This window comes from Halichoerus grypus, chromosome 7, assembly GCF_964656455.1.
Source record: "Halichoerus grypus chromosome 7, mHalGry1.hap1.1, whole genome shotgun sequence".
Classification (NCBI taxonomy): Eukaryota; Metazoa; Chordata; class Mammalia; order Carnivora; family Phocidae; genus Halichoerus; species Halichoerus grypus.
Genome location: NC_135718.1, coordinates 110,244,242 through 110,257,653, shown reverse-complemented (window position 1 = coordinate 110,257,653; position 13,412 = coordinate 110,244,242). Strand labels below are relative to the sequence as shown.

Below are 13,412 nucleotides of genomic sequence, written 5' to 3'. Positions count from 1 at the left end.
ATCTAATGTATTCCTTTTCTAGATAATTTTAGTGATTATTTATGATTTAAAATGATTAGCAATTCAAACTAAAGTATCACATAGAGAGCTTTTATAAAGATATAACATTATATGTTAACTTCTTTTGGAAAAAAGAAACATTTTTCTTTTCCAGAACATACATCCCCAATGAGATAGACAAACAGTTTCACTAAGATATAAATTACTGGTCAATATTTATTTTTAATTTTCAGTTATCCACTAACCTAGCTAAGCAAAAAGGTAATAATTTAAAGATATTGTACTATTTTGGAAAGAGAAGAGTTATTCCTGAGAACAACATCTAATTGCTATGTAGTCAATATGATTATAATGTAATCTGTTTCTTCAAATGTGAAATTCAGGGCAGTATAATCATTTTTATTGTAAAGAATACACTGATTTCCACAGCAGGAAAAAATTAAGCTACACAAATCACTCTTAAGGGATGTATAAGTACATCCAGTATGGGTTTCTTACATACGTGGATCAAAATGTTTCCTTTTGACTTGACATTCCCCAATTTTCTGGCTGCTTTGAGACTTTATGTTAATTTCTCCATAAAAGTTCAAAGACTTTGTTTTGAGAGTACTATATAAAAGAGTTCAAGAAATAAAAGGAATGCCTTTCATTTGCAATTATATTTGTGAAATTCTCTGGAGTTATAGCTATGTCAGCTCATCACACTCTTTCCTTTGGGTATTCTTAATTTTTTTCTTAATTTTTAAAAAAATTTTATTTATTATGTTATGTTAATCCCATACATTACATCATTAGTTTTTGATGTAGTGTTCCATGATTCATTGTTTGCGTATAACACCCAGTGCTCCATGCAGTACGTGCCCTCTTTAATGCCCATCACCAGGCTAACCCATCCCCCCACCCCCCCTCCCCTCTAGAACCCTCAGTTTGTTTCTCAGAGTCCATAGTCTTTCATGGTTCGTCTCCCCCTCTGATTTCCCCCCCTTCATTTTTCCCTTCCTGCTATCTTCTTCATTTTTTTTTTTTTTTAACATATAGTGTATTATTTGTTTCAGAGGTACAGGTCTGTGATTCAACAGTCTTACACAATTCACAGCACTCACCATAGCACATACCCTCCCCAGTGTCTATCACCCAGCCACCCCGTCCCTCCCACCCCCCACCACTCCAGCAACCCTCAGTTTGTTTCCTGAGATTAAGAATTCCTCATATCAATGAGGTCATATGATACATGTCTTTCTCTGATTGACTTATTTTGCTCAGCATAATACCCTCCAGTTCCACCCATGTCGTTACAATAACCGAACTATGGAAAGAGCCAAGATGTCCATCGACAGATGAATGGATAAAGAAGATGTGGTATATATACACACACACACACACACACACACACACACACACACACACAATGGAATATTATGCAGCCATCAAAAGGAATGAAATCTTGCCATTTCCTTTGGGTGTTAACCAGTGTTAAGCTTACTATATATGAGGTTCTGTGTTTCACAGAGGTGCTGTTTTCAGGAGAATAAGGTGGTTCCAATATTTATAGAAAATGTTGTTGACCCTATAGGTTTTATTAAGATGTGGTTTTAAACTTCTCTATTCAAACTTATAGGGTGAAAAAGTACTTAATTAAAGGTTTAGAGGTTCCATTTCAACACATGGGTTTTTTAAGGCTACCTTCAAGTTTTAGTATGAGTCTGAAGATATGGAGAGATCTCATTGGGATGAATTCATTTGGAGTAACTTCCAAGGATTCTAATGGTCTCTAGAGTCTACTCCTGGGTAATGTTTTGATATGAACTAAGGCATCCCTAGGTCCTCTTAGAGTTAATTTGAACACAAGTCAAGTGGCTCAAAGACTGTCCTTTACTAACTGGACCAGGTTTATCATTCTTGTCATTCCTAGTGTATATCCCTGGAGATTTCTTAGCTGTTCTGATTTTTGGCCCATAGAAAGAAGACTTATGGAATGGGTAAATTTTATATTGTGATTCACATTCAGGTGCATGATGTCAGGCACAGTTGAGGAATGTTTTTGTTTAAGCTTCTGAAAATACAATAGGAATCTAGTTTTTTGAGCAGTCCAGAATATTCATTACAGATGTGCAAAGTTGGCTTCAAGTAAGAATTATTCCTATGTAATATATTAAAGTTATTAATGTGCCCAGTAGCTATTTCCCACCTTCCTAGCACACAAATGCTTATTTAAGCATTTTAGCTTAATTTTTAGCGCACGACAATCCCCCTAAATATTATGCAGAGGAAAACATGCTATATCATTGAAAGGTAAAGCATGTTAAAGTAAATCTGAAGAGTGAAGAAGTTTTTTTGACTGGAAGAAAAGAGAAAATTTTAAAGAGGGGAAGGCATATCATCTCAAGCTTAGAAGGAAAATAGTTCAATTTGTCAAATATTTACTCAGTGATTACTATATGCCAGCAAATGTTATGAGCTCAGGACTTAAGGACTCGGCAAAGCACAGTAACTGCCATCAATGAGCTTATAGAAAATGGGAGAATTTAGCCATGCATATATATATTTTTAAGATTTTATTTATTAATTTGAGAGAGAGAAAGAGCATGAGCAGTGGGAGGGGGAGAGGGAGAAGAAGACTCCCTGCAGAGCCGGGAGCCCAGTGCGGGGCTCGATCCCAGGATCATGACCTGAGCTGAAGGCAGAGGCTTAACTGACTGAGCCACCTGGGCACCCCTAGCCATGTATATATTGATGAGGAGTGTTGATGGTGGAAATGGAGCAGTGGAAAGATGAATGAAAGTACTAAAGGCATTACAGTGTAAAGAAAGGGGCATATTTAAAGAACAGGAAGTAGTCTTAGCCTAAAGGAAGCATTTTATGAAGAGGGAGCAGTAGGAGATAAGAAACTAGAGAGAGAATTTGATCCAACACAAGTAGTGAAAGATTTTAAGTAGGAACATGATACAGACAGCTCTTTACTGCAGGAAAAATAAAGTTTGGTGGTAGGCAGAGCAGAAGGTTAGATTGGAGACTATACTTGTAACAAAATCAATGATAAGAAGAGTGAATTGTAGAAGTAAGGAGGAAGGGAGGGGACTGATTCATGATGGAAGTAGTTTGACCACTGATTAGGTGAAGGAAGAGGGAGGAGTCAAGATGACTTAGGTTTTAACCTGAATATGGAGGCAGGTAGTTCGATTAACAAAAATAGGGAAGACATGGTTGGGGAAAATATAATGAGTTCTATTTTAGACCCATGGAATTGTGGAGACCCATAGAATATCTAGGAGATTTTTTTTTTTTAAGATTTTATTTATTTATTTGAGAGAGAGAGAGAGAGAGAGCGAGAGAGCACATGAGTAGGGGGGAAGGGGCAGAGGCAGAGGGAGAAGCAGACTCCCCATTGAGTAGGGAGCCCAACATGGGGCTCGATCCCAGAACCCTGGGATCATGACCTGAGCTGAAGGCAGACACTTAACTGACTGAGCCACCCAGGTGCCGTAGCAGTGGATGTTTAACAAGCAATTGAAAATGTAAAATTGGAGGTGCCTGGGTGGCTCAGTCGGTTGAACATCTGGCTCTTGGTTTTGGCTCAGGTCATGATCTCATGGGTTGTGGGCTCAAGCCCCAAATGGGGCTCTGCACACTGCCCCCCCCAAATAAATCTTTAAAAGATGTAAAATTAGAATTTGGAAGGTAAGTACAGTCTGAAGATAGAAGTATACAAGTTTTTGAGAACAGTATTATCTGCTAAACTAAATTTCATAAACATACACATAAGTAATGATGAATAGGTGATAAGTTCTGCAAAGATAGAAAGGACTGTTAAGTGAGTAAACTTTCTGGGAGTCTTCAGCTGACATCTTCTCAGAAGTGAAGATCAGATTACTACAGTGTTCAGTCCCCTACCATTAAGAAAGTGACATAATATTTCATGGGTGTCTCAATTTTAGAAGCATTTTATAACAACTGGGGCTCTGTTCCAACTCATTTAATAAATGGTACTCCCAGCCTGTACGTTTTGAGTGAGATCCAAAGCAAGAAAAGATTCTCCAGTTTGTCCAAACTGCAGTTCAAATGCCTGGCTCTTTTGACCCTGATTATATCTATGGTGTTCAGGATATTGTATCACAATCTGAGACTGTTTGAAGCCTGGGAAAAGCCCCAGTAGGAGAATCAAGTAGAATCTCCAGAGTTTAAAGAAAAAACCTTATCCCTTTCATCAAGTAATTATTTTCTTTTTGAAAAAGAGCTCTTACTTACTGAATTCTGGTGGACTATAGAACCATAAGGCCCCCCTATAACCCCAAGCTCTCTTGCTTTTTATTTGATTGTCTTTTCTAGACCATGAATTCCTTAAGGACAAGATACTTTAGCTTATTATTCATCTTTGTATGTCTAAATCCTGGCAGGGTGTTTAGTGGTTATTGATTGCTCAAAACATACTGGTTGAAAGTCCATTTCCTTGGCCCTGTAGTTATTGACATCTATGCTAAGGAAGTAATCAGGCAATTTATATATATATATTGAAAGAGCATAATCAATAGTAGAGAAATGGTTAACTAAATTATGGGATATAGGCAGAATATTATGCAATCATTAGAACCTGTGATTTTGAAGAACATTGATGACATGGAACAGAAGGAGGATATAATCCTAAATTTAAAATATATAAAACTGTAAATACAGCATACTTATACTTTTATCTGTAAATCCATATAATTTTGAAAGAAATAAATATGAGAAGAATTCTTAGGATGCGGACTATTATTGTTTAGGAAAATATATTGAGCCTATTCAAGTAGGAAATAAAACAGAGATGTGTTAGTAGGAAAAATGAAGCAGAATGAAAAGAGTGACAAAGAGTGTGTATTTTATTTAAGGTGGTCATGGGAGGCTTCTCTGATAGGTAACATTTGAGCAAAAACTTGAGGTTTGAGAGATATACCAGTATGTTTGTTTGCAGGTGGGAATGATCCAGTAAAAGAGGAATGTTGGCAATGGAGTAGAGAGAGGGAATAGCCACAGGAGCTGTGTTTTTGATTAGGTACATGTGAGTAGTTAGCCTTAGCTATGCCCAAATGATTCCTTCACTGTAAAGGCAGGGCATGTGGCTAGGTTAATAGATATCGTGGTGGGAGTTCATGGAAGTTCTCTTCTGATTGCTACTCTCAGTACAGTAAAAACAAGGTCATCAAATAAGGGATAAGAAAAGAGGGATGTATGAAATAGTCGTGTGAGGGAATGGGATAGTGAATCAACATTTAATTAGGTGAAAAGTATGTAACAATTTCTATTATTTTGTGTATTTGGGTGAATTTATCATTTATCTATAAATACACATTTTTCTTTTTTTTAAATTTTATTTTATTATGTTAATCACCGTACATTACATCAGTAGTTTTTGATGTAGTGTTCCATGATTCATTGTTTGCATATAACACCCAGTGCTCCATGCAGAACGTGCCCTCTTTAATATCCATCACCAAGGTAACCCATCCCCCCACCCCCCTTCCCTCTAGAACCCTCAGTTTGTTTCTCAGAGTCCATAGTCTCTCATGGTTCGTCTCCCCCTCCAATTCCCCCCCTTCATTTTTCCCTTCCTACCATCTTCTTTTTTTTTTTTTTTTAACATATAATGTACTATTTGTTTCAGAGGTACAGGTCTGAATACACGTTTTTCTATCTTCCATCTCCTGATAAGCAAAGTGATGAATTCAGTGGCAAACTGATAGAAAATAAATGTGAAGAGAACTTGTTTAGTTCTAGAGCTTCTAAAGCAACTTGTCATAACTAAAATATTCCTTTCTTTTCTGTTGATGAAATAATTGCATTCTTTTTTCTCTGCTCCTCAACAGGGTGGTGGTGATTGTCCAGAAATGAGTATTGGAGCTATAAAAATTGCCTTGGAAATTTCTCTTCCTGGCTCTTTCATCTATGTTTTCACTGATGCACGGTCCAAGGATTATCAGCTCACTCATGAGGTGCTCCAGCTTATCCAACAGAAACAGTCACAAGTGAGTAGGAATCAGCCCCCAGATTTTCTATCTGAATACAGCTGGAAGGAATTTAGGCATACCTTGGAGATATTGTGGGTGCAGTCCTGACCACCACAATAAAGCAGATATCACACTAAAATCAAATGAATTTTTTGGCTTCCCAGTGTACATACAAGTTATGTTTATACTATACTGTACTCTCTTAAGGGTGAAGTATTATCATGTCTTACAAAACCAATATATACACCTTACTTAAAAAATACTTTATTGCTAAACAATGCTAACCATCATCTGAGCTTTCAGCAAGTCATTCTCACTGATCACAAATCACCATAGCAAATATACGGATAATGAAAAAGTTTGAAATATTGCAGAAATTACCAGAATGTGACACAGAGACATGAAGTGAGCAAATACTGTTGGAAAAATGGTGCTGATAGGGCGCCTGGGTGGCTCAGTTGGTTAAGCAACTGCCTTCGGCTCAGGTCATGATCCCAGGGTCCTGGGATCGAGTCCCACATCGGGCTCCCTGCTCTGCGGGGAGCCTGCTTCTCCCTCTCCCACTCTCCCTGCTTGTGTTCCCTCTCTCGCTATGTCTCTCTCTGTCAAATAAATAAATAAAATCTTTAAAAAAAAAAAATGGTGCTGATAGATTTGCTCAATGCAGGGTTGCCACAAACCTCTAATTTATAAAGAACACAGTATCTGTGAAGCACAATAAAGCAAAGTGCTATAAAACAAGGTATACCTATATGGCATGTGAGAGGTTGCCTCTCTTCTTTAACTACACTTTGTGTAGCAAATGTCAATAATTACAACTATTGATCTATATATATGTATTCCAATATGTATGTGACATTTAATTTAAACATATTAAATTTATATGTAATATTTATACATATTAATACCTTATTTTTTAATACAGAGAGAAAATGGGGATTAATGAAGGTTCTTCTTACCATCTTATCTTTTTAACTGACAAAAACATAGACCTGTGTCTCAAATGTCACCTCCAATGTGGAATCTTGTTTGAGTCAGAGTTATTTATTGTATCAGTTAGCTATTGCTATATACTAAACAGTTCTACCTCTCAATGGCTTAAAACTATAAGCATTTATTTCTCACATATTTACAGGGCTCTGTTGATCTAGGTGAGACTTGCTCACTTGTGTGTCTGGGGAGAGTTTGAGTTTGACTTATCTAGGCTGATCTCTAGGGTGACTTGGCTCTGCCTTACAGGCTTCTTACCCTTTTTTGAGACCAGTAGGCTAGTTTAGACATGTTCTTTTCAAAATCTTTTGCAAAGTGCATGGATATAGGGAGAATTATATATATATATGATGTATGTAGGGTATTATATACATTTATAAATGTATATGTGTATGTATATTATATATGTATGATGTATATATTCCACTTTACTAGTAGCATATTAACATGTAATAGGTACTCAATAAATACATATTGATTTCTGAAAACCCTTTAAATTGTCTTCTTTTTTTAAAAAAATCGTAGGTGGTATTTGTGCTCACTGGAGATTGTGATGACAGGGGCCATATTGGATATAAAGTCTATGAAGAAATTGCTTCTACAAGTTCTGGCCAAGTGTTCCACCTGGACAAAAAACAAGTTAATGAGGTCAGTTTGATAATGTGGGTCTACTTTATTACTAACTACCTTACTAAGGTATTAGTTAGGCCAACCTAATTGTGACAGATTTGATTTCAAAAACAGTTTGCAAAGAGGTTTTTTTTTGTTTTTTTTTTTTTCCCTAGTCCACAGGTCAATAAAGGCATTAAAGCAATGTGGGGAAGCATAGATTTATATAGTATTAGTTTATTAGTTTCTGGATTATATTATTCTATACTGACATGTTATTTAGATTTAAGCATAAATGTACTTAAAATTCATTCAGTGGGAATTGGAAATTTTTGTAGTTCTTGTTGTTTAGGAAGGTCAATTTGTATTTTTTTTTTTTTTAATTTTATTTTATTATGTTAGTCACCATACAATACATCATTAGTTTTTTTTTCTTTAAAGATTTTATTTATTTATTTATTTGAGATAGAGAGAGAGAGAGAGAGAGAGAGAAACAGCATGAGAGGGGAGAGGTTCAGAGGGAGAAGTAGGCTCCCCGCCGAGCCGGGAACCCGATGAGGAACTCGATCCCAGGACTCTGGGATCATGACCCGAGCCGAAGGCAGATGCTTAACCCACTGAGCCACCCAGGCGCCCCACCATAAGTATGTTTTTTTTTTTTTTTTTTAAGATTTTATTTATTTATTTGACAGAGAGAGACACGGCGAGAGAGGGAACACAAGCAGGGGGAGTGGGAGAGGGAGAAGCAGGCTCCCCGCAGAGCAGGGAGCCCGATGCGGGACTCAATCCCAGGACCCTGGGATCATGACCTGAGCCAAAGGCAGTTGCTCAACCAACTGAGCCACCCAGGCGCCCACATCATTAGTTTTTGATGTAGTGATCCACGATTCATTGTATTTCTGATGCACAACTTTTGGATAACTGGTAACACAAGGTGTGATGGTTCACTGAAGTAGAATATGAAAAGGTTATTGAGCAAAATTCTAATGACATTTGATATCTAAGATTAAAAGTAAAAAGCTGTGGGTGCCTGGGTGGCTCAGTCAGTTAAGCGTCTGCCTTTGGCTCAGGTCATGATGGGATCAAGTCCCACATCGGGCTCCCTGCTCGTGGGGAGTCTGCTTCTCTCTCTGCCCTTCCTCCCACTAGTTCTCTTAATCAATCTCTCTCTCTCTTTCTCTCTCAAATAAATAAATAATCTTTAAAAAAAATAAAAGTAAAAACTGTAAGTAAGTAACTATATAGTTAACTAAAAACTTTTATGGTAATAAAATCAATAACTTATATACTAAGAAAATATTGATATTTTCTAAAACAGTGTTTGAGACATGTCTGCCACAATTCTTTCTCCTTTTTGGTACTTTTATTTAGCTTAAGTAGAATTTAGCTTAAGTAGAATTTAGCTTAAGTAGACTAGGACTAGAGAGAAGCATTCCTGAAATTGTCCATTTTTAGAAATTGGAGTTCAATGCCAGCAGGAATGAGCTTTAATTTAGCTGTCAATTATGGCAATTCCAACCCCTTCACCATTTGGTTCAAGAAAGGTCATCTTTGGGCCACTGAGACTCAAGAGGAATTTAGCTAGGGGCAACTTGGAAGAATGCTCTTCTAGGTATTATCCTGTATTGATGTGAATCCCAGACCCGATGCAGCCATCTTCATACAGTTCTGAGGAGTAAATAAATATAAGGGGAATTTGGATTAAGTCAACACTCAAATCCCATCCTACTGCTAAGCCTCCAGAATTAAGGAAATGATGTTTTTCCCTACACCAATTAGAGTTGAGCATTTAGTTACCTAAAGATAAATGCATCCTATCTGATAAGAATTCCTTTGTGACATGGTTTTTGTTAGCTCCAGTTTCCTAATTTGTAAAATGGGGATAATAGAATTATCCATTTTGGAAAGTCTTTAGAAGATTAAATGAGATAATGCATGTAAAATGTTTCAAGCGAGGTCTGGTACAGGGTAAGTGCCCAATAAATGTTAACTAGTATTTTTATAATCGTCATTATGTTGTTATTTTGCTTTCAAAGTGGAGAAATTGTGCCACTATGTTTGTTAGAAACCAGATGGCTAGCTGTTTCTAGGAAATAAATTTACTCAAATGGGAAAAGGATGGAGAGATGATTTTCTTGTTTCCTGTGTGAGAAAGGATATTTTAAGGGGTTACTGGAAACAGTATAAGCCAATGTTTCTCTTAAAGAAAGCCATGATGGTGGAAGATTTTATTAACAGAAACCAGAATGACAGTGTTAAAATTGGATTTGCAAAATTTTTAGCATATAGTTTAGCCATTTCTCTTTTCTCATTGCTCAAAATTCTCCTATTATATAAACATTATAAACTCTAGGAAAAATAGATGCTATAGTGAGAGCTACACTCTTAACAGAGATGAGAACTGCAGGGAAGCCACACATGAGCTGAGTCCTTTCATTTTACTCAAGAGTGATTTTTCATCTATTTCTAAAGGTAATTGCATCTTATCCTCTTAACCTAGTTCATCAGTTTCCTAGTGGGGTATATTTTGTATCAGTTCTCTCTTGAGATAACTTGAGGTTTCCTCTTTCTTCCCGCTTTTTAAAAAAATAATAATTGAGTATCTTTCATCTTTATTTAACATAAAAGAAACCAAAGTGAAGAAATTATTTGGCTGGGCATCAGTGGTCTATAAATCATTGTATGGTATTACATTTTGGAAACACAAGTTATGACACATCTCAAGGATGTACTTAAACAATTCACCTTTGAAGTTGGAAAAGGAACTAAAAGCCTTACTCCTCCATTTCTTTGTAAACTGAGTTATTGTTAATGGGTCTAGTTAATGCTTCCTTAGGTATAAGAAAAATCCAACTTTGAAATATCAAAGTTACCCACAGATGTTGTATTTTTGCATCAAAGAAGCTAACACAAAAGATGCATTGTTAATTGGATAATTTACTTGTTCTGAGTTTCCACATTCTTTCTCCCTACCTCTCCCAACTCATGTCTTCAAACATTCCCCTTCCATCTCCTCTGTTCCCCCCCCCAAAAAACTTTCTACCTGGATATCCTAGCCCTATGGATTGGTGTTATTCCCCACTTGTAAGTAATGCTGCATAGTGGACTGTATTATATCAGAAGGAAGTTTTATTAAATAAAGGAATGATTGTCAAATAATTTTTTTAAAGGAGCTAAATGATGATATTTAGAAGTCTCTCAAAAATCTTTTTTTAAAAAATTTTATTTATTTATTTGACTCAGAGAGAGAGGGAGAGAGTGCACAAGCATGGGGAGTGGCAGGCAGAGGGAGAGGGAGATGCAGACCCCCGGAGAGCAGGGGAGCCCGATGCGCAGGACTCGATCCCAGGACCCTGGGATCATGACCTGAGCCAAAGGCAGTTGCTTAGCCAACTGAGCCACCCAGGCGCCCTCTCAATAAATCTTAATGACTGTCTTATCATGTAACTTGCAAGTCTGTGGTGTAGGATGTTTTAATGTCAGTGTTCCTTATGAACACTTAGTGCTTTCTTTGGGAGCGGTCTCTGTGTTGCTCTGTTTGGCACAGGCACATTCTGTTCTACCCTCGTTCTGTATTAAACATGGAAGGCTCCCACAATTCTTTCCTTCTCTCAGCAATCACCCTGTGATTAAGAAAATAATACTAGTATCAACTTAGAATGATCGAGTGCTTGATATGGCCATTCGACAAGACTTTAATTTGGGGGCACCTGAGTATCTCAGTCGGTTAAGCGACTGCCTTTGGCTCAGGTCATGGTCCCAGGGTTCTGGGATCGAGCCCTGTGTTGGGCTCCCTACTCAGCGGGGAGTCTGCTTCTCCCTGTCCTTCTGCCTGCCACTCCCTTGCTTGTGCTCACTCTTTCTCTCTCTCTCAAATAAATAAATAAAATCTTTAAAAAAAAAAGACTTTAATTTTATTTCATTTAATCCTTACCATAGCCTGTAAGGAAGACAGCATGATCATAAGCCCCATTTCACAGATTAGGGAACTGAAGCATAGGGAGGGAGAGCATCTTGCTCGAGGTTAAATTGCTGCGAAGTGTTTAAATTTAGGCGACATATTCAGTCTTTCTCCTGAGATAGTCCTCTTAGCCACCGTAAGTCCCTGCCTGTGATTTCCACTTCTGTTTTCATCAGAGGATGGATTTTTTTTTTTAAATTTAAGTAAAATTAGCATACAATGTTATATTAGTTTCAGGTTACAACATAGTGATTTGACAATTCTGTGCATTATTCAGTGCTCACCACGATGAGTGTAGTTATCATCTATAACCATGCAATATTATTACAGTATTATTGACTATATTCTCTATGCTGTGCTTTTCTTCTCTGTGACTTATTTATTTTATACCTGGAAGTTTGAACCTCTTAATTCCCTTTATTTTACCCATTCCCTCCACCCACCTCCCATCTGGCAACTATCAGTTTGTTCTCTGTGTTTAAGAGTCTGGTTTTGTTTGTTTGTTCATTTGTTTTGTTTTTTTAGATTCTATATATAAGTGAAATCATATGGTATTTGTTTTTCTCTGACTTACTTCACTTAGTATTATACCCTCAAGATCCATCCATGTTGTTGCAAATGACAAGATCTCATTCTTTTTTTATGGCTGGGAAAATATATATGTATATTTTATACATATAAAAAATATATAATATATATATATGATAGACACCTGGGTTGTTTCTATATCTTGGCTATTGTAAATAATGTTGCAATAAACATAGGGGTACATATATTTTTTGAGTTAGTGTTTTTATTTTCTTTAGGTCCAGTAGTGGGATTACTGGATCATATGGTATTTCTGTTTTTAATTTTTTGAGGAACCTCCATACTGGTTTCCATAGTGGCTGCACCAGTTTGCATTCCCACTAACAGTGTAGGAGGGTTCTTTTTTCTTCACATCTTTCCCAACACTTGTTATTTCTTGTCTTTTGGGTACTAGCCATTCTGACTGGTATGAAGTGATAACTCACTGTGGTTTTGATTTGCTTTTCCCTGATTAGTGATGTTGAGACTTTTTTTATGTACCCCTTGGCCATCTGTATATCTTCTTTGGAAAATTTTCTATTCTGGTCCTCTGCCCATTCTTTAATTAGGTTATTTGTTGTTTTAGTGTTAAGTCATATAAGTTCTTTATATATTTTGGATATTAACCCCTTAAGGGGTTGTAATTTTGTCAGGAAAGTTAGAAATTTCAGCCTCCTTAATTTGTTCAATGAATATTCGCTGTATTTGATGCCAGTCACCACACTAATCAGTGGGGACAGCAAAGGCCAACAAGATCCTGTCCCTGTCTTCACGGAGCCTAGAGGTAGGAGAGGGGGTATAATGACAGTATAAGGTCATAGTAGCTTAATGAAGGCAACCCCAGCAACTCAAACAGTCAGAGACTTCACTCAAGGAGGACCATGGAGCTCATTGGAGACCAGAGCACACCCCGTGTTCCTCAGGATCCTAACTGCTGCCATGGCTGGTGAGAGTAGACAGGGGGTGTCTAATGCCAGACTCTCTGAGTCTGAACACAGTTCTACCACTCACTAGATTCATGACCCGGGGTAAGTTATTTACCTCCTCTCTGCTTTAGTTTCTTCATTGATAAGACAGGATAAATAATAGCACAAACCACAGAAGATTGAGCAAATTGGGAAGTTTCAGTAGTACTACTAGCACGTAATAAGACTTTAAAAAATATTACCTGTTTGTTTTTTTAATGTATATTTTTTCAAGTAACAAAACTGCAGATCCCATTTCCCCCTGCCCTTTCTATCTCTTAGCAATAGACTTGGGCATTTGATGTAAATTTACTATCCTTGGGGCACCTGGGTGGCACC

General features: G+C 37.1%; 1 protein-coding gene across 1 annotated transcript in view; it reads left to right on the top strand.

Annotated features, from left to right (window-relative positions):
• Positions 1 to 13,412, top strand: part of HMCN1 (hemicentin 1) — a 478,487-nt gene that overhangs the window by 127,573 nt on the left and 337,502 nt on the right. The window contains exons 3-4 of the mRNA XM_078078047.1: positions 5,841 to 5,999; positions 7,497 to 7,619. Coding sequence (XP_077934173.1) covers positions 5,841 to 5,999; positions 7,497 to 7,619 — 282 coding nt within the window. The remainder of the gene's footprint in view (positions 1 to 5,840; positions 6,000 to 7,496; positions 7,620 to 13,412) is intronic.